This window comes from Ranitomeya imitator, chromosome 1 (genome assembly GCF_032444005.1).
Source record: "Ranitomeya imitator isolate aRanImi1 chromosome 1, aRanImi1.pri, whole genome shotgun sequence".
NCBI classification, from domain to species: domain Eukaryota; kingdom Metazoa; phylum Chordata; class Amphibia; order Anura; family Dendrobatidae; genus Ranitomeya; species Ranitomeya imitator.
Window position 1 is genome coordinate 1,136,537,883 of NC_091282.1, and position 26,699 is coordinate 1,136,564,581.

A 26,699-nucleotide genomic window follows, 5' to 3' on the forward strand; every position below is an offset into this window, starting at 1 on the left:
AGGCGTCTTTATGGGTGATGTTATTAATCTTCCGGTAGTCTACGCACATTCTCATGGTTCCGTCCTTTTTTTTGACAATCACTAGAGGGGCCGCCCAGGGGCTACAGCTGTCTCTTATTACCCCGGCCTGTTTCATCTCCCTCAGCATATCTTTTGCACATTGATAGTGAGCGGGCGGTATGGGTCTATATCTTTCTTTTATTGGGGGATGGTCACTGGTGGGGATTGTGTGTTCTACCCCTTCTATCCGTCCGAAGTCCAATGGGTGTTTACTGAAGACTTGTTCATATTCCGTCACTAGCCTATACACCCCTTGTTTTTGATGGGTAGGTGTTGAATTTATGCCCACGTGTAGCTGTTGGCACCAATCCTCCATTTCTCCATCTGAGCCATTGCCTTCCACCTGACAGGTTGGTTCTAAGGGCTCAATGGTTGTGATGGCATTGTTGTCAACAGTATATAGCTTTGCCATTGTAGCATACCTTGGCAAAGTGACCTCTTCCTCTCCACAGTTCAAAAGTCGTACCGGCACTCGTCCCCGGTGTACCTCGACTATCCCTCTTGCTGTGAGTATAGTGGGCCTGCTGTCGGTGTACACTGGTTCTATTAAGGCTTGATAATCTCGTCCCTTAGTACCAATGGCTGCTCTACACCATACCAGCATTTCTGTTTTTGGTGGGATTACAATAGATGTTGGATCACTTACCCTCACACTGCCGATTTCTCCACCTGCAACTTCTACCTGTTGCCTTAACATCAATACTTTTATTTCCCTCCGGAGAACTCTCTGCTGGCAGGATTGGGCAGTTTCAGCAATTTGCTGTAAGACAGAAATGACTTCGGAAAAGCAGTTCTCTAACACATTCATTCCTATCAATACAGTTGGTTCACAGTTCCGCCGGTCAACATCAACAACAATTATACCCTGTTTCTTCAATTCTACTTTACCAATCTTTATGGTCATCTCCCTGAATCCTAGTTTCGGTACCAACTTACCATTACTGGCCCATATATCTAGTTCAACATCAGAGGGCCCTTTATCAATATCTGCATCAGCCCAGTACCTCTTATAAAGGATATACGGTATAGATGAAATCTGGGAACCTGTGTCCAGCAAAGCGTTGAGGGGCATTCCGTCCAGCACGATAGGGATAATGGGTCGTCCTCCGATGTACCTGTCGTGCCAGGGTGTTGGGCCTTGAAAGTTCATTCCTGCGAAGCGGCCCGCATTCTCAGGGGATTCCCGTTTAAATCACAATCTCGTGCAAAGTGGCCTGGCTGCTGGCAACGGCGGCAAATGGGCTGTCCATCCGGTTGGTAGCGGTCGCGGGGTCGTCCTCTCCATGTCGGGTATCTCCGGGGTCTCATCCATGGAACACCTTCTCTACGGTTTGACAACTCCATCTTGGGTCCTCTCATCTCCTGCATGGTTTTAGCCATTGAAGCAACAACATCAGTTAAAGAGTCAAGCTTTTGTTGAAGAGCCTCATTAGTACTGGGCCCCAGGGGCTTAGCAATGGCCCCGGACATAGCTGATGTCACTGGTACTCCATGTTGTTGAGGAGCCTCTGCCATGAGTTGCGCAGGATCCTGATCCCGAGGTGCCTCTGCCAGCTGGAGACGTATAGCGCTCTCCTTTAATTGGGCAAATGTCAATTCAGGGTTCTTAAAAACAAGCATGCTCACATGCCCCCGGTGAGAAGGGGTGTAGAGTCCCTCAATAAATTGATCTCTTAGCAGTTTATCCGCTCCGGTGTTAAAAATGGGTTCAGCCAGTGTAAGTGATTTAAGGGCTTCCTGCAGGTTTAAGGCAAAGTCTCTCACGCCCTCATTAACTTTTTGTTTGCAATTAAAGAATCGTACTTTAGCTTTGCTGCTGGCAGTGGTTTCAAATGTAGCTTTTAATCCAGCAAATATGCGTTCAACAGTGCCTTTTAGATCAGCTGCCCATGCTGTGACTTCTCGCTTAGCATGGCCACTTAACTGCATCATCAGGAGACTCACACGCTGAACTTCACCCACAGGGAACATGTCAAAATGGGCCAGCATCTTTTCTCTGAAATCGTCAAGGGTATTAGGCTCACCTTCATACATTGGAAGCCATGGGCCACCCGGGGTATATGGCATCAGCACCGGCATGATGGGCGCCACTCCTTGCACCGCTGTGCTACCGGACTCTCTATCGACACTCTGTCTTTCAGCTGCATTAGCGTCGCCGGGTGCTGCGGCGTCTCCGTGCTGCGACATACTGTGCCCCCTTAGTTAATCCGGACCCTTCCGGTCCTCCGCTTCCGTCGTGATAGTGTAGATTCGTTCCGCTGTGCAGCAGGATCGATTTTCCCCTTGCTCTGATGTCAGAGCGCTCAGCTTGGTGCCGCCCACAATGACACGCCCCCTGCTGCTCCCACCCACCGCGCTCTGTAATGGCGGATTCTGAAGTTTTTCAGTTAGACTGGGGCTCAGGTGATGGCGTAGCTCAATTAACAGTCTCGTGCCTAACGGTTATGAAGTGATTACCTCAGGGGATGGCGGCCATCTTTACTCCATTATAACCAATGGGGAAAAGTCACTTTCAATAGTTTTCAATGGAGAATGGATTTTTCTTTAATAAAGTCAATTTTCAAGATTTTTCATCCAAGTTTTCACAGTTTTGGGCTCCAATCACGGCACACAATACCCGGTATACGGGCTGGCTAGATCCTGTTCGTGACGCCAATTGTGACGCCCAAGAGACCGGGGTACCCAGCACCGGACCAATGGGGTCTGTCTGTTGAGGGGGGTGTCACGGGTGGCTTGACCCGGTGCTGTGGCCTCAGGCAATGCACAGTGTAAAGGGTATCGTGAGGGAACAGGCACTTACTTGATCAGCAGCAGGTTCTCCCAGCGGTGATGATCCCAATCCTGGATAGATGGCTATTGTCCAAATGAAAGACTGAGGCACTGGAACGTTTAACCAGTTTACTTTAACAAAAAAGGATTTACAACCAGTCCTGTCACCGGAGTCTGTATGGGAACTCTGAGTTACTTTGACCCTGCCGGGGTCTTCGCCTCTTATTGTACGCAATATCTGTGTGGCCCTGCTGCTGTATGTGAACTGGCTGCCGGCCCAATCTGTCCCCTCCGGGTCCTGGTTCGACGGGCAACCCGAGTCCTTTTATCGGCTTACCCCCTCCAGGAGTACCGCTGAACTCTGTGTCTGTTGCTGCGTCCGACCCTAGTGAAGCTGATATCACCTCACGTTTTTCCGGTTGCTGTATTATATGTAATGAATACAGCCACGGATCCGGTATCCGTCTTTGCGCCTGTTCTGGGTAGTGATTAATGCTACCCGGTTCTCACAATGTCCTTTTTCTCTATCCCTCTTCTCCTCAGGCCGGTGATTTAGGCCTGGTAACAGTCACAGGGCTGTTAGAGATTCAACTGTATGACCTCTCACTTTCAGCTCCTTAGCCCAACTGCCAGTTCTTCTCTCAGACCAGAATGGATCAAGGGGAGTCTCTGGAGCTCCCCCTTCTGGCCGGAGGTGGTAGTGCAGTCTTGCTATTTTAGTATTTGCATTTACTGTCAGTAACTATTTTTGTGGCAAATACCCCTAGGGGTGCCACATTGACTAATTGTCTATGGGTTGCACCTCAATGAGGAGGGTGCAGCTGTGCTAGAGGAAAGAATGGCTAGAGGTTTGGAGGAGAGTTTAAACAAGAGATTGTGGGAAGGCAATTACTGCATGGGAGGGGAAGATAGTGTAGATAGTGACCTGATCTTAAGGTACCGTCGAATTAAGCGACGCTGCAGTGATATAGACAACGATGCCGATCGCTGCAGCGTCGCTGTTTAGTCATTGTGTGGTCGCTGGAGAGCTGTCACACAGATAGCCCTCCAGCGACCAACGATGCCGAAGTCCCCGGGTAACCAGGGTAAACATCGGGTTACTAAGCGCAGGGCCGTGCTTAATAACCCGATGTTTACCCTGTTTACCATTGTAAATGTAAAAAAAAAAACACTACATACTTACATTCCGGTGTCTGTCGCGTCCCCCGGCGTCAGCTTCCATGCACTGTGTAAACGCCGGCCATAAAGCAGAGCGGTGACGTCACCGCTGTGCTCTGCTTTACGGCCGGCGCTGACACAGTGCAGGGAAGCTGACGCCGGGGGACGCAACAGACACCGGAATGTAAGTATGTAGTGTTTTTTTTTTCTACATTTACAATGATAACCAGGGTAAATATCGGGTTTCTAAGCGCGGCCCTGCGCTTAGTAACCCAATGTTTACCCTGGTTACAAGTGAAGACATCGCTGGATCGGCGTCACACATGCCGATTCAGTGATGTCAGCGGGAGATCCAGCGACAAAATAAAGTTCTGGCCTTCTTGCTCCGACCAACGACATCACAGCAGGATCCTGATCGCTGCTGCGTGTCAAACACAACGAGATCGCTATCCAGGACGCTGCAATGTCACGGATCGTTGTCGTTCTCGTTGTAAAGTTGCTCAGTGTGAAGGTACCTTAAGTAGTGAAAGTGTGTGTGGAATTTGGGAGGTGTTAGAATAGTTAATTAGAAAGAGGAGGAATACAGATAATAGTGAAATACATAAGGTATATTAATGCCAGAAGCATTAATTAGAAGGTTCTTTGTTGTCCACTAGGTGTTTCAATGCTGTACTGGCATATTTATCAAGTGTAAAAAAAACAACAACAGGTTTTAGTTGTTTTCACACTTGATAAAGATGCCAGTATGGCATTGAAACTCGTAGTGGACAATAAAGAACCCTCTAATGAATTTCGCTGCAACAGTCTTCTTTCCAGCAGCGCAATAAATTTTTAAATATGTTTAATTTCTGTTTTGGTATTTATGCTTATTACTATTTTATGCTTTTAGCACTTAATATTGAATAAAATAAATCATGTTGAACATCAGCTACTTGAACATCAGCTATGTTAGAGCCCTCTGTAACATGTGTTCTCACTTGTAGCAGCTATTCAAAACCATATAATTTGCTGCTTTTTATAATGTATATAAGTCATATTGCTCCTGTTATTAAGCCTTAAGTATATTTAATAGGTAGAAATGTACCTTGATCGAAAGCTCTCCCTACACATTATGATGTCCCCATAGCCCCTCTTCTCACCGTATGATGTAACCACATCCCTTCGCACAATATGCGGTCCCCAAATCAAAGTAAGATGTCCCCATAACGCCTCACACAGCATGATGTCCAGACAGTCCCTCACACAGTATGATGTTCCCCAAGCAACTCTCGCATCATGATGTCCTCACAAGCAAGCCATTCACAACTGTTGCATAGTATGATGGGCCCATACACAATTATGATATCTCCACAGACCCTCACACAATATTATGTCAACACAGACCCTCACACTAGCATGATGTCACCACAGCACCTCACATAGTATGATGCCCTACACACAAGTATAATGTCATCATAATCCCTCACACAGTAAGATGTCCCCAGAGTCCCTCACACAGTATTATGGCCTCCAACACAAATGTCATGTCCCTTTAGTCCTTCACACAAAATGATGTGCACACAGCACTATGTCACCACAGTCCCTCACATAGCATAATGGCCTCATATACAAGTATAGTTTTCCCACAGTCCTCCACACAGTATTTAAGCCCCCTCACACAGTGTTATGTCCCCACAGCCCCTCACATTGTATTGTGGCCCCAAACAATTACTCCATACAAGTATTAACCAATAATTAAAATAGAACCACTCACCTCACTCCGTTCCCTCGATGTACTGCTCCAGTCTGTGCAGTGTACTGTGGCACAAAGGGCATGATGTAGTGACATCACTGCACCTACTGTGTTCTCAGATGCACAGACTCAATGGTGGAAAAGGAATCTGATGGCTCCCTGATCCATCATTGTATTCACTTGTGCCTGCGTCTGGACTTGCTTTTGGTTTGATGAAGGCAAGCAGATCCCTGAAAAGCGTAACCTTTTAAAGGGAATCTGTCAGCAGGTTTCTGCTACCTCTTCTGAGAGCATCTTGATGTAGGGAAAGAGAATCTGAATCCAATGATGTATCACTTAGATTACTGGGTGCAGTCGTTCTGACACAATCAGAGCTTTAAGATTTAGCAATGAAGCAGAGCCATGAAAGCTGCCCTCCTCCCTCCCCCGCCCACACCAGGATCTTCATGTACTATCTTCATAGAAAGTCAGTCGCTTATCACAGAAGGGGCATTTCCGGACTAAAATAGTCCAGCAATGTTAATCTCCTAATGATAAATCCTTCACAGTTAGGAAACAGCAGCAGAATGTTGACACGAAACACATCTCTGAATTCTGTGTTTCAGCCTCTATTTCCTGCTGTCTTCAGATTACAAAAACCTGCTGACAGATTCCTTTTAAGACACTGTATGAATAAAATAGCATCTTTGACTTATCTTTGAACTAGTGCTACATTCTGTTGGGGTGACAGCGCCAAGTATAGCATCTTTTTTTCTGCTATATCCATTCTTTTGTAATGAGCAGTGTCTTCAACAACTGGAACGTAGATTGTATCTTTGCTGCCTTGCTCTGCCTAGAGCCTGCTGTAGTTATTGAAATCTAATATATGTTATTTTTCTGTCATTAAGACTATGAACCCAAACACAGATGTCTAAAACAATAGCAAAGCTGATAATAGTTATCATCAGATCTCAATGACTTTTTATTGTTGTTTTTTTTGTTGTTGTTGTAGACCGTGTAACAGTGGTCCACACTGATATATATGTGACAAGTTTTGGACCTGTCTCTGACACAGATATGGTAAGTTTGCTACTATATGCCTATGTGTACATTCTCTATTCTTGTACTGTGATTGCATCCAAAATACGTTAAACTGGTTATGTGTGTGTGGTTGTGTGTGGGGAGTTCCTCAGTCAATCTTTTTTGCGCTGGGATCAAGAGCTACCTACAATTTCACAGTTTTAAATGTTTATAGCTATTTATTCATTGTTATGCTTATATTAATATTGTATTTGTCATTTCCTATGATACTGGATGATCAGTAGTTTTTATAGGTGTAACCAGCGTCGGACTGGAGCAGCTTGGGCCCACCAGAGAAAATCATACTTGGAGCCCACTATGCAGCTACATAGAAATAAATACAAGACCACCAATTGTGCGGTAAAACACTCTAATATCAGGGTATAATATAAGGTAGTACATGTCTTAACTATGTAGCAGTGGTTGGGGTAGCCCCCTCATAGAAAACAATGCAGCCCCTCAAAGGGTATAATGCAGCCCCCCTCATATAGTATAATGTAGCCCCCTCAAAGAATTTAATGCAACCCCCATACAGAATATAATGTAGCCCCCTCATAGGGTATAATGCAGCCCCCCTCATAGGGTATAATGCAGCCCCCCTCATAGGGTATAATGCAGCCCCCCTCATAGGCTATAATGCAGTCCCCAATAGGGTATAATGCAGCCTCTCCTCTCAGAATATAATGCAGCCCCCCATAGAATATAATATAGACTATTATAGAGTATAATGCAGCTCCACATGGAATATTATGTAGCCACCCTACAGTCTTATGGCCACCAGGACTGACTCGCTGACATATATATATATATATATATATATATATATATATATACTAGCTACTGAACCCGTTCTACGCCCGGGTGGCGAGCATTTATATTAGTATATGGTCTCCATCCTGGTATGTGCTGCTCCATCCTGCGTCCCCATCCTGTCATGTGCTGCTCCCATCCTGCGTCCCCATCCTGTCATGAGCTGCTCCCATCCTGCATCCCCATCCTGTCATGCGCTGCTCCCATCCTGCATCCCCATCCTGTCATGCGCTGCTCCCATCCTGCGTCCCCATCCTATCATGCGCTGCTCCCATCCTGCGTCCCCATCCTGTCATGCGCTGCTCCCATCCTGTGTCCCCATCCTGTCATGCGCTGCTCCCATCCTGCGTCCCCATCCTGTCATGCGCTGCTCCCATCCTGCGTCCCCATCCTGTCATGCGCTGCTCCCATCCTGCATCCCCATCCTGTCATGCGCTGCTCCCATCCTGCGTCCCTATCCTGTCATGCGCTGCTCCCATCCTGCGTCCCCATCCTGTCATGCGCTGCTCCCATCCTGCGTCCCTATCCTGTCATGCGCTGCTCCCATCCTGCGTCCCCATCCTGTCATGCGCTGCTCCCATCCTGCGTCCCCATCCTTTCATGCGCTGCTCCCATCCTGCGTCCCCATCCTGTCATGCGCTGCTCTCATCCTGCGTCCCCATCCTGTCATGCGCTGCTCCTATCCTGCGTCCCCATCCTGTCATGCGTTGCTCCCATCCTGCGTCCCCATCCTGTCATGCGCTGCTCCCATCCTGCGTCCCCATCCTGTCATGCGCTGCTCCCATCCTGCGTCCCCATCCTGTCATGCGCTGCTCCCATCCTGCGTCCCCATCCTGTCATGCGCTGCTCCCATCCTGCGTCCCCATTCTGTCATGCGCTTCACCCATCCTGCGTCCCCATCCTGTCATGTGCTTCTCCCATCCTGCGACCCCCATCCTGTCATGTGCTGCTCCATCCTGCGTCCCCATCCTGTCATGTGCTGCTCCCATCCTACGTCCCCATCCTGTCATGTGCTGCTCCCATCCTGCATCCCCATCCTGTCTTGTGCTGCTCCATCCTGCGTCCCCATCCTGTCATGTGCTGCTCCATCCTGCGTCCCCATCCTGTCATGTGCTGCTCCATCCTGCGTCCCCATCCTGCCATGTGCTGCTCCATCCTGCGTCCCCATCCTGTCATGTGCTGCTCCCATCCTGCGTCCCCATCCTGTCATGCGCTGCACCCATCCTGCGTCTCCATCCTGTCATGCGCTGCTCCCATCCTGTGTCCCCATCCTGTAATGCGCTGCACCCATCCTGCGTCCCCATCCTGTCATGCGCTGCTCCCATCCTGCGTCCCCATCCTGTCATGTGCTGCTCCATCCTGCGTCCCCATCCTGTCATGTGCTGCTCCCATCCTGCGTCCCCATCCTGTCATGCGCTGCACCCATCCTGCGTCCCCATCCTGTCATGCTCTGCTCCCATCCTGCGTCCCCATCCTGTCATGTGCTGCTCCCATCCTGCGTCCCCATCCTGTCATGTGCTGCTCCATCCTGCGTCCCCATCCTGTCATGCGCTGCACCCATCCTGCGTCCCCATCCTGTCATGCGCTGCACCCATCCTGCGTCCCCATCCTGTCATGTGCTGCTCCATCCTGCGTCCCCATCCTGTCATGTGCTGCTCCATCCTGCGTCCCCGTCCTGTCATGTGCTGCTCCATCCTGCATCCCCATACTGCCTCTGACCCGCTCGGCCCCGCTGCCTCTGACCCGCTCGGCGCCGAGTGCTGGGGGGCATGAGCAGGCGGGGACACCGGCACGTTGTGGGGGTCAGGTGTCGGTATCGCCGCCAGCTCAGGCCCCCCAGCACTTACTATATTCACCTATCCTCCGTTGCACTGCTGTGCATTAAGCGCGTCATCACTAAACGAGTTAGCTAGTGGGACATATTTATTGGTCGGATCGGACACGGCAATGCCAAATGTGTGTACTTTTATTGTTTTTATTTTTATAAAAATATTTGCTTATGGGTACTATCTATATGTATATGTTTGTGATTTTTTTTGGTTATATTTTTTTAAAAAAATTCTCAATTTTTTCCGCTGTTTTTTACTTTTTACATTGTCCCACTATGGAACTTTCTCTTTTAGCAGTTTGATTGCTTGTAAGGCATAGCAAAGCTTTGCTATGCTTTACAAACCGTCAGCACTGCTCTGACAGACAAACTTGCTAACCCTGGTGACTAGTGATAAGTGAGTATACTCGTTGCTCGGGTTTTCCCGAGCACACTCGGGTGATCTCTGAGTATTTGTTAGTGTTTGGAGATTTAGTTCTAGTCACCTCAGCTGAATAAATTACGGCTGCTAGACAGGCTGAACACATGTCGGAATTCCCTAGCAACCAGGCAACCCCCACATGTACTCAGTCTGTCTAGTAGCCGTAAATCATTCAGCTGAGGTGACAAAAACTAACTCTTCGAACACTTACAAATACTCGGAGATCACCCAAGCATGCTCGGGAAAACCCGAGCAATGAGTACACTCGCCCCCCCACTACTGGTGACCCATATGTTGTCATGATGACACTGGGTCACTATGGCAACGATCGGCCCCTCGAGATGACGTCATGAGTGTGCCAATCATAGAGCAGAGGGGGCTCCCTCCCTCTGCTTGCCTGATAAATACTGCAATCTAAATTGAACACAGGAATTAAGGGGGTTAAAGTGCTGCGAGTGGTGCAGGCACCATTCCTGCATTGAGTGCCCTGTGTCACCAAACATTTTTAGGGGCTTCATCACAAAAGGGGTGAATACATATGCACATGACAATTTTTAGTTATTTCATCATAATTTAATGTATGCCTATGTTTTTCTCACTTCACTTCACCAACTTAGACTCTATAGTGCTGATGCATCACACACAAATCTGTTTACTAAAATACATAAACACAGGTTGTAATGTAACAAAATGGGCAAAAAGCCAAGGGGGATGAATATTTTAGCAGGCCACTGTATTTATTATATATTTTAGACACTTTTGGCTGCTACCTACATAGTTTTTAAAAGTCTCACAAAGGCGGGGTTGCTTGGTCAAAATGGGGAGGGGCCTAAATATGTCCATTTAAAACTTGAACCCCAAATAATGGTGAAATAATACATCTTCTAAATGTTACGGACTGACCTGGTTGGAGTAGTGATATTGCAACCACTAGGGCAGCAATGGGCAGGTAGCATAGTCTGGAACAGCCAAAGAGCCGATACACACGAACAGCAATGTAGTTTGAAGGAATAAGCAGGAATTGTAGACAAGGAAGCCAGAGGTCGTTTACCAGGAGCAGCAGTGTCGTTTGAAGGAATAAGCAGGAATCATAGTCAAGGAAGCCAGAGGTTGTTTACCAGGAGCAGCAGTGTCATTTGAAGGAATAGAAGGTGGAAGGAAGCTTGACTAAAGGCGGGTAGCTCAATAATCATGCAAGGAACTGAGAGCAAGGCCAGGTTTAAATAGGGTGCAAAATCAGAATGAGCCAATCAGGAACTCAGGGTGGTAACCAACAGGAAACTCAGGGAGTTAACATGAGCAACAACATAGGTTCAAGTATTTGGATAAGTACGGAACTATCCAGCGACTGGTGCACAGGAGCTGCTAGGTTCAAATCCTGACACTAAAAGACATATGTCTACCAAGTTCAGCCAGGAGAGTTTAGAAAATGTAGATACAAATTTGGGGCAGGTAAATCTTAGACATTTTTCTATTGAGCCACCTTTTTTGCAAAGATTTAAGATTTGGAGTCAAGATAAGTTGAATAAATTAAAAATGAATTTTACCTAAATAAATTATCACATTCATAGTGCACATTGTGTGTAGCTGACAATGGTTGAGGTTGAGCCTCTTTAGGGTATGTTTGTTTGATGTCAAAAGTATTGAATATTTGTCAGATTAACATGCTTAAAAATTCTTACAGACCTTGATATTTACTCCACTTTGAGAGAAGGACATAACCTTAACTGAATGCCTTTATCCAATTCCTCCTCTTCACATCTTCTGCTTTCCTGTTCTTAGATTCAGTACTGTGGAGCTCCCATTAGGATTAAGAGCTTAAAAATATTGCAGCCTGTTAGGTCTTTTTCTGCTGAAATTTATCCACTGCTGGAAACAAATACAGTAACACAGACAAATATATGTGATACATTTTTATCTCTTTTCTGTACTTGTGAGTGGACCTCTTTTCCAGTGAGTGACGTTGTGAACTAACTTTTCTAAATTTATGAATGTAAATCCCTACGACTATATTATTAGCATGACCTATTTAAATGTCCAAATATTAAACTCACAAACTTGCTACATAAAAGGAGTAAGAATGGGAAAGTTGAAGATGTTGTTCAGTCCAAATCGATAAGTCTGCCGTCACTCTGTGTCACTGCAGACTTATGACTCCTCCCAGCGCATGCACTGTGCGCTGCACGGATTCGCCAGTTTTAGACCTGGGACTCTCTTTGTCGGCCACGCTCCCACTCAGCCGGCTGAATCACTAGATGGTGCATGGCCTCGCTCAAACAAGTGGGCCACCCCCAATGGCGGAGAGTATGTATAAGTCATACATAGAGTGCCTGTGCTGGGGGGATTCCTAAGTCTGAGAGTGACTACAGACTTATTGATTTGAATTGGAAACCCCCTTTCTGAGCCAGAAAACTGACACAAAATGTTTTCAAATGTCTTATTGGTGGCAATATATCTTTCAATGAGCGAAAGGTCAATGAACGTCAACATGACCAATCCTTTTTTCAACGTCATTTGTCATGGAAGAGTTGGGATGCTGCACAACACACACTAAATAAAACTGTAGGAGAGATCAACGCAAAATAGGGTCTAATCTGAGAAATATTGTGAGCTTTACGCTCAGATTAAACTCACCTGTTTAATCCAAAAAACAACCATAAAGTGCAAAATTGGCTGCAGCAGATCCACGGGTCAGCCATTGACCATCAGACATTAATAGGTTAGAAGGGGTTTGTGGATAGTCTCCGCACTGCCGACAGGATTTAAAACAAATATCCCAGTGTAGTAAAATGATTGGTTTATTTCTACGAGTTTCGAAGTACAAGTCTACTCCTTCTTCAGGAAAACCACAGAGTAAATTAGTCAGCAAATAACTTAAACAAAACCTGCCAGTGGATAAATGCTGCCCAATCCACAAGCAACATGTACCAGACGCTGGCTGTATAATTCCAGTCATGCCTTTTTTTGATTCTGAAATGCTCCAGAGAGAGGAACATACTTTAAAAGCTGCCGGGACCCGAGCCGCACTGTAGACTATTCAGTCAGGCTGATCTCTAGCTATTTCTCCCTGCAGCTGCCCTTGAGTGACAGGTCTCTCCCTGTGTGTGTGCATAGGGACAGACCTGTGAGCCACTGGCAGGGGGTAGGGACAAGGTTTCCCTTGCGGCATAGTCTCCAGCTGCTCAAACATACATGGCTAAATCATGCTGTCAGTGCCTGATGCATGCTGCCCACAAATAATATGTATCAACTGTATTAGCTGTCCGGTTCCATTTAAAGAGTACCTATTTTGGAGACACATCACACATATCATTGATTATTTTTTTAATTGATAAGTACTATATAACATGTACATGTATAGCAGATCGGTTGGTGTCCCGGGCCTTATGAAACGCATTGATTGCTTGCTGAAAAGCCATTCTGAATCTCACTGTAGAGTAGGTTGAGGTGCAAAGAGAGGTGTAAAGACTCAATTCAAAGTCTGTGCGCCTGTATACAGAGTGTAGTATGAGCTGAGACTTTCTATTGAGCCTGTACGTTGCTTTGTGCCGATGCTCATGCGGAAGCTCAGCACCTCAACCTGATGAACAGTGATATGCCGGGCAGCTATTTGAGCAATTGTTGGAGTTCTGAGGACCCAGACCCCCACTGATCAGTTATATATGGTATGTTAGCTAGTACCTATAGTTTAAAAAATGAAAAAACAAACGATGTACTTCATCACTGAATAATTGCACATTGTGTGTTTGGCAAATGCTTTTTCAGATGCTTTCATTAAAATAAGTATTTGTGTTTTCCCCCGACTATACTGTCATTGATTTATCACATTGCATAAGGTTTAACTATGAATCACATTTTCTACATGTGTGATGCTAAAAACTGTAAAATGATTCTCATCTTCAGTGTTTTCTAGAAAAAAAAATCAGAGATGGTTATGGAAAATGTAAACTTCTCTAGCATAGAAAAATTCCTAGCTCCCCATGACACAACTGGAAAAATTCCAGTAAATGTACAGTACACTGATTACTCTACATTAAAAATAAAACTCCTTATCATGATATCTCACTTTTACTGTTTACTTCACAGCAGGATTATTCTTAAAAGTGCATTAAACGTTCATATATAAATATTCCTTTTCTTGCATTCAAGCCAGTTGTAATTAAAACCATGCCGTGACAAGGACAACTCCTGCTGTGCAATGCATATGTATATGATATTTCGCATAACCTCACGGAAAAATAGAAAAATGTCCAGTAGAATTTGGGGAATTTATAGGGGTTTTTTCAACCCCGTTTGGACTGTACAAATTCAAAGGGGGCTAGAATGCTCATAGTATAAACCATTGCAGAACATATACTGAAGTCATCGTGTGATACAAGGACGGATACAGACAGAAGAGTGCCTCTGTGCAAAACACTATGTGGGACCTTTGGACTTCCATTTAAAGGGAACCTGTCACCTGAATTTGGCGGGACCGGTTTTGGGTCATATGGGCGGAGTTTTCGGGTGTTTGATTCACCTTTTCCTTACCCGCTGGCTGCATGCTGGCCGCAATATTGGATTGAAGTTCATTCTCTGTCCTCCGTACTACACGCCTGCGCAAGGCAATCTTGCCTTGCGCAGGCGTGTACTACGGATGACAGAAAATTAACTTCAATCCAATATTGCGGCCAGCATGCAGCCAGCGGGTAAGGAAAGGGTGAATCAAACACCCAAAAACTCTGCCCATATGACCCAAAACCGGTCCCGCCAAATTCAGGTGACAGGTTCCCTTTAAAGCTTATCCCATCTATCATTTCTATACTAAAAGTCCTAAAAATCTGCTAAGAGCTGTTTTTAAAAAATTGCAGGGTTTCTAGTATAATAAAACCCCTTTTCTTACTTATGTGCTTCCGTGTGTATTTCTTGCTGTTGCTTTCCATGGTGCTAGGAGGCAGCCTTTGGACAGAATTGGCCTTCTTTCTTTCCTGTTGGCTGACAGTCTGTTCTCTTCTTTACTTCCTCTCCAGTTATTTATAATATTATACTAGTGCAGATTCTTAGCTGATTCACGGACAAAGAGGGCAGTGAGCGATAATGCACAAAAGTATTGGGACACACTCATTGAGGTTTCAGTCCCTTAGGAAATCTGGCTTTTTTTGGTGATCTGCATTATTTGACTCTGCTCACCAAAGAGATGTCTATTAACCTCTTAACACCCCGGAGGTATTTTCGGTTTTGCGTTTTTGTTTTTTGCTCCCCTTCTTCTCAGAGCCATAATTTTTTTAATCTTTTTGTCAACATAGCCATTTGAGGGCTTGTTTTTGTGGGACAAGCTGTACATTGAAACTACACCATTGGTTTTACCATGTCGTGTACTAGAAAATGGGAAAAAATTTTCAAGTGCGATAACATTGCAAAAAAAGTGCAATACCACACTTGTTTTTTTGTTTGGCTTTTTTAATAGGTTCAATAAATGCTAAAACTGACCTGCCATTATGATTTTCCAGGTGATTACGAGTTCATAGACACCAAACATGTCTAGGTTCTTTTTTTATTTAAGTGGTGAAAAAAAAAATTCCAAACTTTGTTAAAAAAATAAAAAATTGTGCCGTTTTCTGATACCCGTAGCGTCTCCAATTTTCGTGATCTCAGGCTGGGTGAGGGCAGGGGTGAACCTAGCCTCTCTGCTGCCTGAGGCGAATGGAAAAATGGCGGCCACCCCCCACAGTCCCTGCCTCACTGCCTGTGCACACACATCCCTCCACCGGACCCGGTAATCGCCGCTCGCAGTAGCATACCAGCAGAGGTGTATCTAGGGTTTCTGGCACCAGGGACAAGAATTCATTTTGGTGCCCCCCCTCCGCCAAGGACATATGCAATTTGCACACTCAGTCATGTGCCCACGAGCTCCTCTCCCTAATGCTCTCAATGTTCAGTGAAAAACTGAGAGAAGCAGAAGAGAAGCTCGTTGTCACAGGACCATAAGTATGAAAATCGCATATGAGTGAAGTGTCCATGTGACGACTACTGGAACCTGCAGAGCTGAATCCTGACATCGCAGCTTCTGAATTCTCACAACGCATGCACTGCACACTACTAGGATTCTCCCTTGCCAATAGACGGTCATGTCAGCACAAGCATGTGATTTGTATACTTCTCACCACATTCTGACTAGACGTGCTCGGCCTCGTTTAGTTCATTTTCAATGACGGAGGCTACACATGTCTAGTCAGCATATGACCGCATGTATGTAAATCGCCAGCTCGAGAGAATCCTGACAGCGTGCAGTTCGCACTGTGAGAAGTCAGAAGTCTGCAGTCACAAAGAATGACTGCAGACTCATTACAAACCTGGACATCCCCTTTAAAGCTCCTAACATAAATAAAAACATGAGAATTAGTCACAAATAACATTTACATCCAGGTACCTTATAGATGGCTTTGACTCTGCAGCTGTTCTTCTTTTCTTCATCTTGTCCAGATCCCATGATGAGTTTTCTCAGCCACAGCCGTCTCTGCAGACTTCCATCTTTTCCGCTCTTTTGCAGAAAGTCGCCACAAAATGCCCTTAAAGATACAAGTGTCATTATAATGCTCCGGAATAAAAAAATTGCCCCTCACTATATTGTCTGCACAAAATATGACCCCCACACTGTCCCTCTTATGGTACATGCTCTTCACACTGACCTCTCCTTTCTATACCGGCCCCCTCTTCACACTGTCCTCTCACACTGTGTCCCCCCTATAGGGCCTAGTATTTATACTCCATATTTATACTCCATCCTCCCACCCTGTGTGCATGGCTCCCCCATCCTTCTCCCCTGCGTTCACGGCTCCCCCATCCTTCTCCCCTGCGTTCACAGCTCTCCCATCCTTCTCCCCTGCGTTCACGGCTCCCCCATCTTTCTCCCCTGCGTGCTTGGCTCCCCCATCCTTCTCCCCTGCGTTCACGGCTCCCCCATCCTTCTCCCCTGCGTTCACGGCTCTCCCATCCTTCTCCCCTGCATTCACGGCTCCCCCATCTTTCTCCCCTGCGTGCTTGGCTCCCCCATCCTTCTCCCCTGCGCTCACGGCTCCCCCTTCCTTCTCCCCTGCGTTCACGGCTCCCCATCCTTCTCCCCTGCGTTCACGGCTCCCCCATCCTTCTCCCCTGCGTTCACGGCTCCCCCATCCTTCTCCCCTGCGTTCACGGCTCCTCCATCCTTCTCCCCTGCGTTCACGGCTCCCCATCCTTCTCCCCTGTGTTCACGGCTCCCGATCCTTCTCCCCTGCGTTCACGCTCACCCATCCTTCTCCCCTGCGTGCTTGGCTCACCCATCCTTCTCCCCTGCGTGCATGCCTCCCCTATCCTCCCACCCTGCGTGCATGGCTCCCCATCCTTTTTCCCTGTCATACTCACCTCTCACCACGCGGCACAGAAAAGAACTTCCTGGCATCTCTTCTGCAGCGTCTTCCTTCCTGTCTTCAGCGGTCACATGATAGCGCTAATAAAGGTCATGAATATGCGCATATTCATGACCTTAAATGAGCGGTACCATGTGAAGACAGGACGCGCTGCCGGCGCTGAGACGCAGTTGCAGCCACCACTGGAGGAAGGTGAACATTATGTCTTCAGGGAGGGGGGGCGGGAAGGAGGGAGGGAGGAGGGGAAGCGGGAAGGAGGGAGGGAGGAGGGGGGGCGGGCACTTGACCCCGGAGTTTTATTTAAAAAAAAATAACGTAGCAGCGCAAATCCAGTTACTATAGTCTGCCGCCCTTTCTCTTCTGCCGCCTGAGCCAAAGTGCTCAAATCGCCTAATGGTAGCAGCATCCCTGGGTGAGGGCTTATTCAATGGTTTTTGGTGCACATACATTCTTTTAATTGCCCATTATTGCATTAATGCATTGTCATGGCGCCTCAAAAAAATGCAATTCTGGTGTTTCGACTTTTTTTTCTAGCTATCAGGTTAATCCTTTTTTTATTCATACATCGGGAGATTCTGAAAGCAGCAATGCCAAACACGTGTATGTTTGATTTTTTTTTTTGTTTGTTTTATTTTGAATGGGGTGAAAGGGGGGTGATTTGAACTTTTATTTTTTTTATATATATTTTTTAAAAACAATAAAAATATTTTTTTAACTTTTGGCAAGCTTCAATAGTCTCCATAGGCAACTAGAAGCTGTCACAACCCGATCGGCTCTGCTACATAGAAGCAATGATCAGATCACCTCTATGTAGCTGAATTACTCACGTGCTATGAGTGCTGACCACTGAGTGGCGCTCACAGCAATCTAAATGAACCGGGGACCTGTGATCACGTGATGAGGGTCACCGGAAGGCGGGTTTCCGGTCTGATGACCGGAAGCGCGAGTTAAATGCTGCTGTCAGCTTTTGGCAGAGGCATTTAATGGGTTAATAGCCGCGGGTGGACCGCGATTCCACCTGCGGCTATTCCAGGCACATGTCCACTGTTCAAAACAGCTGACATATACTGGGAAAGATGTGGGCTCAGTGCCAGAGACCACAACAAAGGGAGGGAGTCCGACATCGGCTTACTGTTACACCTGATGTCGGAAAGGAAATATGTGATGACTCCCAAGTAGTGTTGAGCGATACCTTCCGATATCAAGAAGTATCGGTATCGGATTGGATTGGCCGATGTCCAAAAAATATCGGATATCGCCAATACCGATACCCGATACCAATGCAAGTCAATGGGACACAAATATCAGAATGTAAATAAGTTCTTTCTGTCCTTCTAAATCCTGTTCCGGAGGGGGGAAGAGTGTGGGCGGTGCTTGGGCAGACACTGTGCGTGTCTGTATGTGCGGGCAGGCTCTGTGCGGGCATGCCGGGGCTCTCTGCGGCTTGCAGGGGCTCTGCGTGGGCTTGCGGGGGCTCTGTACGGGCTTGCGGGGGCTCTGTACGGGCTTGCTGGGGCTCTGTGCGGCTTGTGGGGGCTCTGTGCGGGCTTGCCGGGGTTCTGTGCGGGCTTGCCGGGGTTCCGTGTGGCTTGCGGAGGCTCTGTGCAAGCTTGCGGGGGCTCTGTGCGGGCTTGCCGGGGCTCTGTGCGGGCTTGCCGGGGCTCTGTGCGGCTTGCCGGGGCTCTGTGCAGGCTTTCTGTGGCTCTGTGCAGACTTGCCGGGGCTCTGTGCGGGCTTGCGGGGGCTCTGTGCAGCTTGCGGGGGCTCTCTGCGGGCTTGCTGGGGCTCTGTGCGGCTTGCGGGGGCTCTGTGCGGGCTTGCTGTTGCTCTGTGCAGGCTTGCTGTTGCTCTGTGCGGGCTTGCCGGGCCTCTGTGCGGGCTTGCTGAGGCTCTGTGCGGCTTGCGGGGGCTCTGTGCGGGCTTGCCGGGGCTCTCTGCGGGCTGCCAGGGGTCTGTGCAGGCATCGACTGATGAGACTACAAGTCCCATCGGACGATGCCTGCAACAATGACAGTGATTGACACATTAGCCAATGATGGGAGAGTAGTAGTCCCGGCATCCGGCTAATGTGTTGAATGTAAAAAAAAAAAAAAACTACAAACATACTACATACATACTACATACATATTACATACATACTACATACATACATTACATACAATACATACGTACATACAGACATACAGTACATTAAATATAGAGTTCATACTCACCATTACTTGTCACTTTGATCCCCCGAAGCCAGTGTCTTCTGTAAAAAAAGATTAAAATAACAAACAACCAATATACTCCCTGTCTGCAGAAATCCACGAGTGTCCCACGACGATCTCCCGTAGAGAACGGCAACATGAGCTGTTGCAACCACTCTCTAGGGGCTCCAAGAACACAATGACAGGAGGAAGGTATCCTTCCGCACTGTATTCCTCCGCCGCTGTAAAAAAATAGTCCCTAGTCTTACTTTTGGCATTGCTGTATGAGAAATTTTCCCACGCAGCAATTGCCATAAAGTGAGACTTTGTCCTAAGGTAACCTCAGTCTGTCACTGAAGGTCCTATAGAGCAATGACATCACCCGATGTTACTGTTCTGTATGGGACACTCGTTATTAATTGGACTACGGCGGACAGGTAGTATACGGTTTATTATTTTACGTTTTTGCAGGCTGAAGTATGGTAAGTATGGTTAAATGAAGAATATTAAAATACTTTTTTCCTAATGTGTGTTTTATTAACCCTTTATTACTATTGGATTAATAATGGATAGGCATCTTATTGACGCCTCTCCAATATTAACCCGGCTTAATGTCACCTTACAATAGCAAGATGACATTAACCCCTTATTACCCCATATCCCACCGCTACACCGGAGTGGGAAGAGAGGGGCTAAGTGCCGGAATTGGCGCATCTTACAGATGCGCCATTTCTGGGGTGGCTGTGGACTGGTATTTGTAGCCGAGGGGGCAATATCCATGGCCCCTCTCTAGGCTATGAATATCAGCCCGCAGCTGTCTGCGTAGCCTTTCTGGCTATAAAATATAGGGGACCTCACGTCATTTTTTTTTTGGGGGGGTCCCACTATTTTAATACCCAGTAAAGGCTACGCAGACAGCTGCGGGCTGATATTCATAGCAGGCTACAAATATTGGCCCATGGCCATCGGCTTTCCCCTCTGGTGCAGAAAATTGCACGGGAGTTTTTTCCATTTTTTTTTAATTCAACGCTCATTAAATCTACTTTCACACTTGCATCGGTATGAGTCCGTTGCTATGCGTTGGACCGATGTACCGACGCACGTTGTGAAATTTGTGCATGACGTGGGCAGCGGATGCAGTTTTACAATGCATCCGCTGCCCATTCTGAAGTCCGAGGAGGAGGGGGTGGAGTTTCAGCGTCACATGCGCGGTAGAAAATGGCGGATGCGACGGACAAAAAAACTCTCACTTGAACGTTTTTGTGCCGACGGTCCGCCAAAACACGACTGATCCCGTTGCACAATGGACACGACGTGTGGCCATCCATCGCAATCCGTAGCTAATACAAGTCTATGGGTAAAAAACGCATCCTGCGAGCACATTTGCAGGATCCGTTTTTTTCCCAAAACGACGGATTGCGACGGATTGCTAAAAACGCAAGTGTGCAAGTAGCCTTAGAAACATCGGCCTTTCTATTATATATCTATGGATATATCTATCTATAGATATATTTATAGACAGATATATCTATAGATACATAGATGTATCTATCCATATATCTGGCTGCTTTCACACATCAGGTTTTTGCCATCAGGCACAATCCAGCGAGTTTTGAAAAAAAACGGATCTGTTTTTTCCGCCAGATCTGTTTTTCCACTGGATCCATTTTTTTCCACCGGATCTGTTTTTTTCACCGGATCCGTTTTTTTCCGCCGGATCTGTTTTTTTCCGCCAGATCCGTTTTTTTCCATCGGATCGTTTTTTTTCCGCAGGATCCGTTTTTTCCACCGGATCCGTTTTTTCCGCCGGATCCATTTTTTGCCACCGGATCATTTTTTTCATCGCTTTTTTTCCATCCGCTTTTTTCCACATTATGCATTTTTATCCGCAGGATCCATTTTTTTCCCCAGATCCGTTTTTTTCCGCTGGATCTTGTTTTTTCAAAAACAGCATCTAAAACCACACCAAAAACCTGCACTAAAAACTGCATAAAAAAGCATCAAAAACCACAGCAAAAGCCTGCATCAAAAACTGCACGAAAAACTGCATCAAAAACCACACCAAAAAGCTGCATCAAAAACTGCACCAAAACTGCATCAAAAAAGCATAAAAAAGCATCAAAAACCACACCAAAAACCTACATCAAAACCTGCATCAAAAACTGCACCAAAACCTGCATCAAAAACTGCACAAAAACCTGCATCAAAAACTGCACCCAAAACTGCACCAAAACAGCATAAAAATGCATCAAAACCACACCAAAAACCTGCATCAAAAACTTCACCAAAAACAGCATTAAAAACCACACGAAAAAGCTTCATCAAAAACCGCACCAAAAACCTGCACCAAAACTGCATCAAAAACAGCATCAAATCCACAGCAAAAACCTGCATCAAAAATTGCACCAAAAACTGCACTAAAACCTGCATCAAAAACTGCACCAAAAACTGCACAAAAAACTGCACAAAAAACAGCATAAAAAAACACATCAAAAACCACAACAAAAACCTGCATCAAAAACTGCACCAAAAGCTGCACCAAAAACAGCACCAAAAACTGCATCAAAAACCACAACAAAAACCTGCATCAAAAACTGCACCAAAACCTGCACCAAAACCTGCATCAAAAACTGCACCAAAAACTGCACCAAAACAGCATCAGAAAACGCATCAAAAACCACACCAAAATCTGCATAAAAAACGCACCAAAAACTGCACCAAAACAGCATCAAAAAACGCATCAAAAACCAAACCAAAAACCTGCATCAAAAACCTGCATAAAAAATGCACCAAAAACTGCACCATTTTTTATGCAGTTTTTGGTGCGGTTTTTGATGCAGTTTTGATGCAGTTTTTGGTGTGGCTTTTGATGCAGGTTTTGATGCAGTTTTTGGTGCGGTTTTTGATGCGGTTTATGGTGCAGTTTTTTATGCAATTTTTGGTGCGGATTTTGATGCGGTTTTTGATGCAGTTTTTGGAAATAAATAAATAAATAAACGGAAACGGATTCGGAGGCCGGATTCATCATTTCACATCTCAGTTTCATTCGTTTTTTGCAGGATCTGTTGCTGTGCGTTATTTCACCGGACAGAAAAACTGTTCCTCTGTATGTGTTTTCCTTCTGGCGGAAACAGCTTTTTTGACAAATACGGCAAAAAACGGATGAAATGTGTGGCCATCAGGCGCAATCTGACGCTAATACAACTCTATGAGAAAAAAACGAATCGGGCAGAAAAAAAACGGATCCTGCAAATGTGCTCGCAGGATGCGTTTTTTACCCATAGACTTGTATTATCATGCAACGGATCCATCGTGTTTTAGCGGACCGTTGGCACGAAAAAATGTTCAAGTGAGCATTTTTTTTGTCTGTCGCGTCCACCATTTTCTACCACGCATGCGCCGCTGAAATTCCTCCCTCTCCTTCCCGGACTTCAGAATGGGCAGCGGATGCATTGAAAAATTGCATCCGCTGCCCAGGTTGTGCGCAAGTTTCACAACATGCGTTGGTACATCGGCCCGACGCATAGCGACAAACCTGTACCGACGCAAGTGTAAAAGAGGCCTTAATGAGCGTTGAATTAAAAAAAAAAAAAGTTAAAAAAAATACGGCGTGGGCTTCTGCGCAATTTTCTGTGCCAGAGGGGGAAAGCCGACGGCCAGGGGCCAATTTTTGTAGCCTGCTGTGAATATCAGCCCGCAGCTGTCTGCGTAGAGGGGGCAATGGATATTGGCCCCCCCATGGCTATAAATACCAGTCCACAGACAAATTCAGGCACTTAGCCCCTCTCTTCCCACTCCAATGTAGCGGTGGGATATGGGGTAATAAGGGGTTAATGTCACATTGTTATTGTAAGGTGATATTAAGCCGGATTAATAACGGAGAGGCGTCAAAAAGATGCCTATCCATTATTAATCCAATAGTAATAAAGGGTTAATAAAACACGCACACATTAGGATAAAAGTATTTTAATATTCTTCATTTAACCATACTTACCATACTTCAGCGCCTGCAAAAAACGTAAAATAATAAACCGTATACTACCTGTCCGCCATAGTCCAATTAATAACGAGTGTCCCACGACGATCTCCCCTGTAGAACAGTGACATCGGGTGATGTCACTGCTCTATAGGACCCTCAGTGACACACTGACTGGAGACAATGGCTCATGCAGTGCACCACTGAGGTTACTTTAGGACAAAGTCTCACTTTATGGCAATTGCTGCATGGGGAAATTTCTCATACAGCAATGCCAAAAGTGAGACTAGGGACTATTTTTTACAGCGGCGGAGGACTACAGTGTGGAATGATACCTTCCTCCCGTAATTGTGTTCTTGGAGCCCCTAGAGAGCGGTTGCAACAGCTGATGCTGCCGTTCTCTACGGGAGATCGTCGTGGGACACTCGTGGATTTCTGCAGACAGGGAGTATATTGGTTGTTTGTTATTTTAATCTTTCTTACAGATGACACTGGCTTCGGGGATCAAAGTGACAAGTAATGGTGAGTATGAACTCTATGTTTAATGTACTGTATGTCTGTATGTATGTATTGTATGTAATGTATGTATGTATGTAGCATGTATGTAGTATGTATGTAGTATGTATGTAGCATGTATGGAGTATGTAGTATGTATGTATGTAGTATCTATGTATGTAGTGTGTATGTATTATATATTTAGTATGTAGTATGTATGTATGTAGTATGTATGTAATGTATGAATGTAGTATGTATGTAGTATTTTTTTTTTTTTACATTCAACACATTAGCCGGATGATGGGACTACTACTCTCCCATCATTGGCTAATGTGTCAATCACTGTCACTGTTGCAGGCATCGTCCGATGGGACTTGCACAGAGCCCCCGCAAGCCGCACAGAACCCCCGCAAGCCCGCACAGAGCCCCGGCAAGCCCACACAGAGCCCCGGCAAGCCACACAGAGCCCAGGCAGGCCGCACAGAGCCCTGTGACGCCCGTACAGATCCCCGGCAAGTAGGGTTGAGCGAAACGGGTCGAAATTTTTCAAAAGTCGCCGACTTTTGGCAAGGTCGGGTTTCATGAAACCCGACCCGACCCCAGTGTGGGGTCGGCCATTAAGTCGGCGATCTTTTGAATCTAGAATCGGAATTCCGATACCGATTCCCGATATGTTTAAGATATCGGGAATTGGTATCGGAATTCAGATTTAAGTGTAAAATAAAGAATTAAAATAAAAAATATCGCAATACTTACCCTTTGACGCGCCCTGGTACTAACCGGGAACCTTCCTTCCTTAGAATCAGCCTTCCAGGACCCTGCGGTGACGTCGCGGTGACGTCGCGGCTTGTGATTGGCCGCGCGGCCGCCCATGTGACCGCTCGCGCAGCCAATCACAAGCCGCGACGTCACCCGCGACGTCACCGAAGGTCCTGGAAGGGCTGATTCTTAGGAAGGAAGGCTGCCGGAAAGAAGCAGGGTGAGTATATTCCTATTAGGTATATACTCACCCTCGGACGCGCCCTGCTTCTTTCCGGCAGCCTTCCTTCCTAAGAATCAGCCCTTCCAGGACCTTCGGTGAAGTCGCGGGTGACGTCGCGGCTTGTGATTGGCCGCGCGAGCGGTCACATGGGCGGCCGCGCGGCCAATCACAAGCCGCGACGTCGCCGCGACGTCACCGCGACGTCACCGCAGGGTCCTGGAAGGCTGATTCTAAGGAAGGAAGGTTCCCGGTTAGTACCAGGGCGCGTCAGAGGGTAAGTATTGCGATATTTTTTTTTTTAATACTTTATTTTACACTAAAATATGGATCGCAGGGCCTGAAGGAGAGTTTCCGCTCCTTCAGACCCTGGGAACCATGGAAACCCAATGCAGTGCATTGGGTTTTGGGTTTCGTCCGACCCCGACCCCGACTTTTTTATAGGATCGGCCGATTTCACTCGACCCGACTTTTTCAAAAGTCGGGTTTCGTGAAACCCGACCCGATCCTATAAAAGTAAAGGTCGCTCAACCCTACCGGCAAGCCCACACAGAGCTCACCCAAGCCGCACAGAGCCCACGCAAGCCCGCACAGAGCCCCAGCAAGCCCGCACAGAGCCCCTGCAAGCCGCACAGAGGCCCGGCAAGCCCACACAGAGTCCCGGCAAGCCCGCACACAGCCCCGAAAGCCGCACAGAGCCCCGGCAAGCCCGCACAGAGCCCCGACAAGCCGCACAGAGCCCCGGCAAGCCCGCACAGAGCCCCAGCAAGCCCGCACAGAGCCCCGGCAAGTCCGCACAGAGCCTGCGCAAGCTGCACAGAGCCCCGGCAGGCATGCACAGATCGCTGCAGCGTCGCTTAATGTGACGGTACCTTTAGGTAAAGAGCACATGCCTTTAACAGGATGAAGAGCCTGCTCGTACCAGTCAAGAATGACCAGATCGCTGGACGAAAGAGAGAATGTGGCCAAGCACTTTAAGTTTCTGTTCTCTTGGGGTAGTGTTGAGTATTCCAATACTGCAAATATCGGGTATCGGTCGAGATACATGCCTGCCGGGGCTCTGTGCGGGCTTGCTGGGGCTCTGTGCGGGCTTGCCGGGGCTCTGTGCGGCTTGTCGGGGCTCTGTGCGGCTTTCGGGGCTGTGTGCGGGCTTGCCGGGACTCTGTGTGGGCTTGCCGGGCCTCTGTGCGGCTTGCAGGGTGATGTCACTGCTCTATAGGACCCTCAGTGACACACTGACTGGAGACAATGGCTCATGCAGTGCACCACTGAGGTTACCTTAGGACAAAGTCTCACTTTATGGCAATTGCTGCATGGGGAAATTTCTCATACAGCAATGCCAGACCCCCCACAGTCACGCACAGACCTCGCCTGCACAAACACATGTAGTCTCCGCCCACGCAGCGCCCACACTCCATTATAGTGCATCATTGCACTATGGGAACTTCCGATTCCAATATCGCAAAAATATCGGAACTCATTATCGGAATTCCGATACAGTTAATCTCGACCGATACCCGATATTTGCAGTATTGGAATGCTCAACACTACCCCAAGAGAACAGAAACTTAAAGTGATTGGCCACATTCTCTCTTTCTTCCAGCGATCTGGTCATTCTTGACTGGTACGAGCAGGCTCTTCATCCTGTTAAAGGCATGTGCTCTTTACCTAAAGGTACCGTCACATTAAGCGACGCTGCAGCGATCTAGACAATGATCCCGATCGTTGCAGCGTCGCTGTTTGGTCGCTGGAGAGCTGTCACACAGACAGCTCTCCAGCGACCAATGATGCCCGTCCCCTGGTAACCAGGGTAAACATCAGGTTACTAAGCACAGGGC

The 26,699-nt window shown here is 46.9% G+C and overlaps 1 protein-coding gene across 2 annotated transcripts in view; it reads left to right on the forward strand.

Annotated features, from left to right (window-relative positions):
* GABRA2 (gamma-aminobutyric acid type A receptor subunit alpha2) overlaps nucleotides 1-26,699 on the forward strand; it is a 359,232-nt gene that overhangs the window by 105,413 nt on the left and 227,120 nt on the right. For both annotated transcript variants that reach the window (XM_069744513.1, XM_069744514.1), the window contains exon 4: nucleotides 6,711-6,778. In XM_069744513.1, coding sequence (XP_069600614.1) covers nucleotides 6,711-6,778 — 68 coding nt within the window. The remainder of the gene's footprint in view (nucleotides 1-6,710; nucleotides 6,779-26,699) is intronic.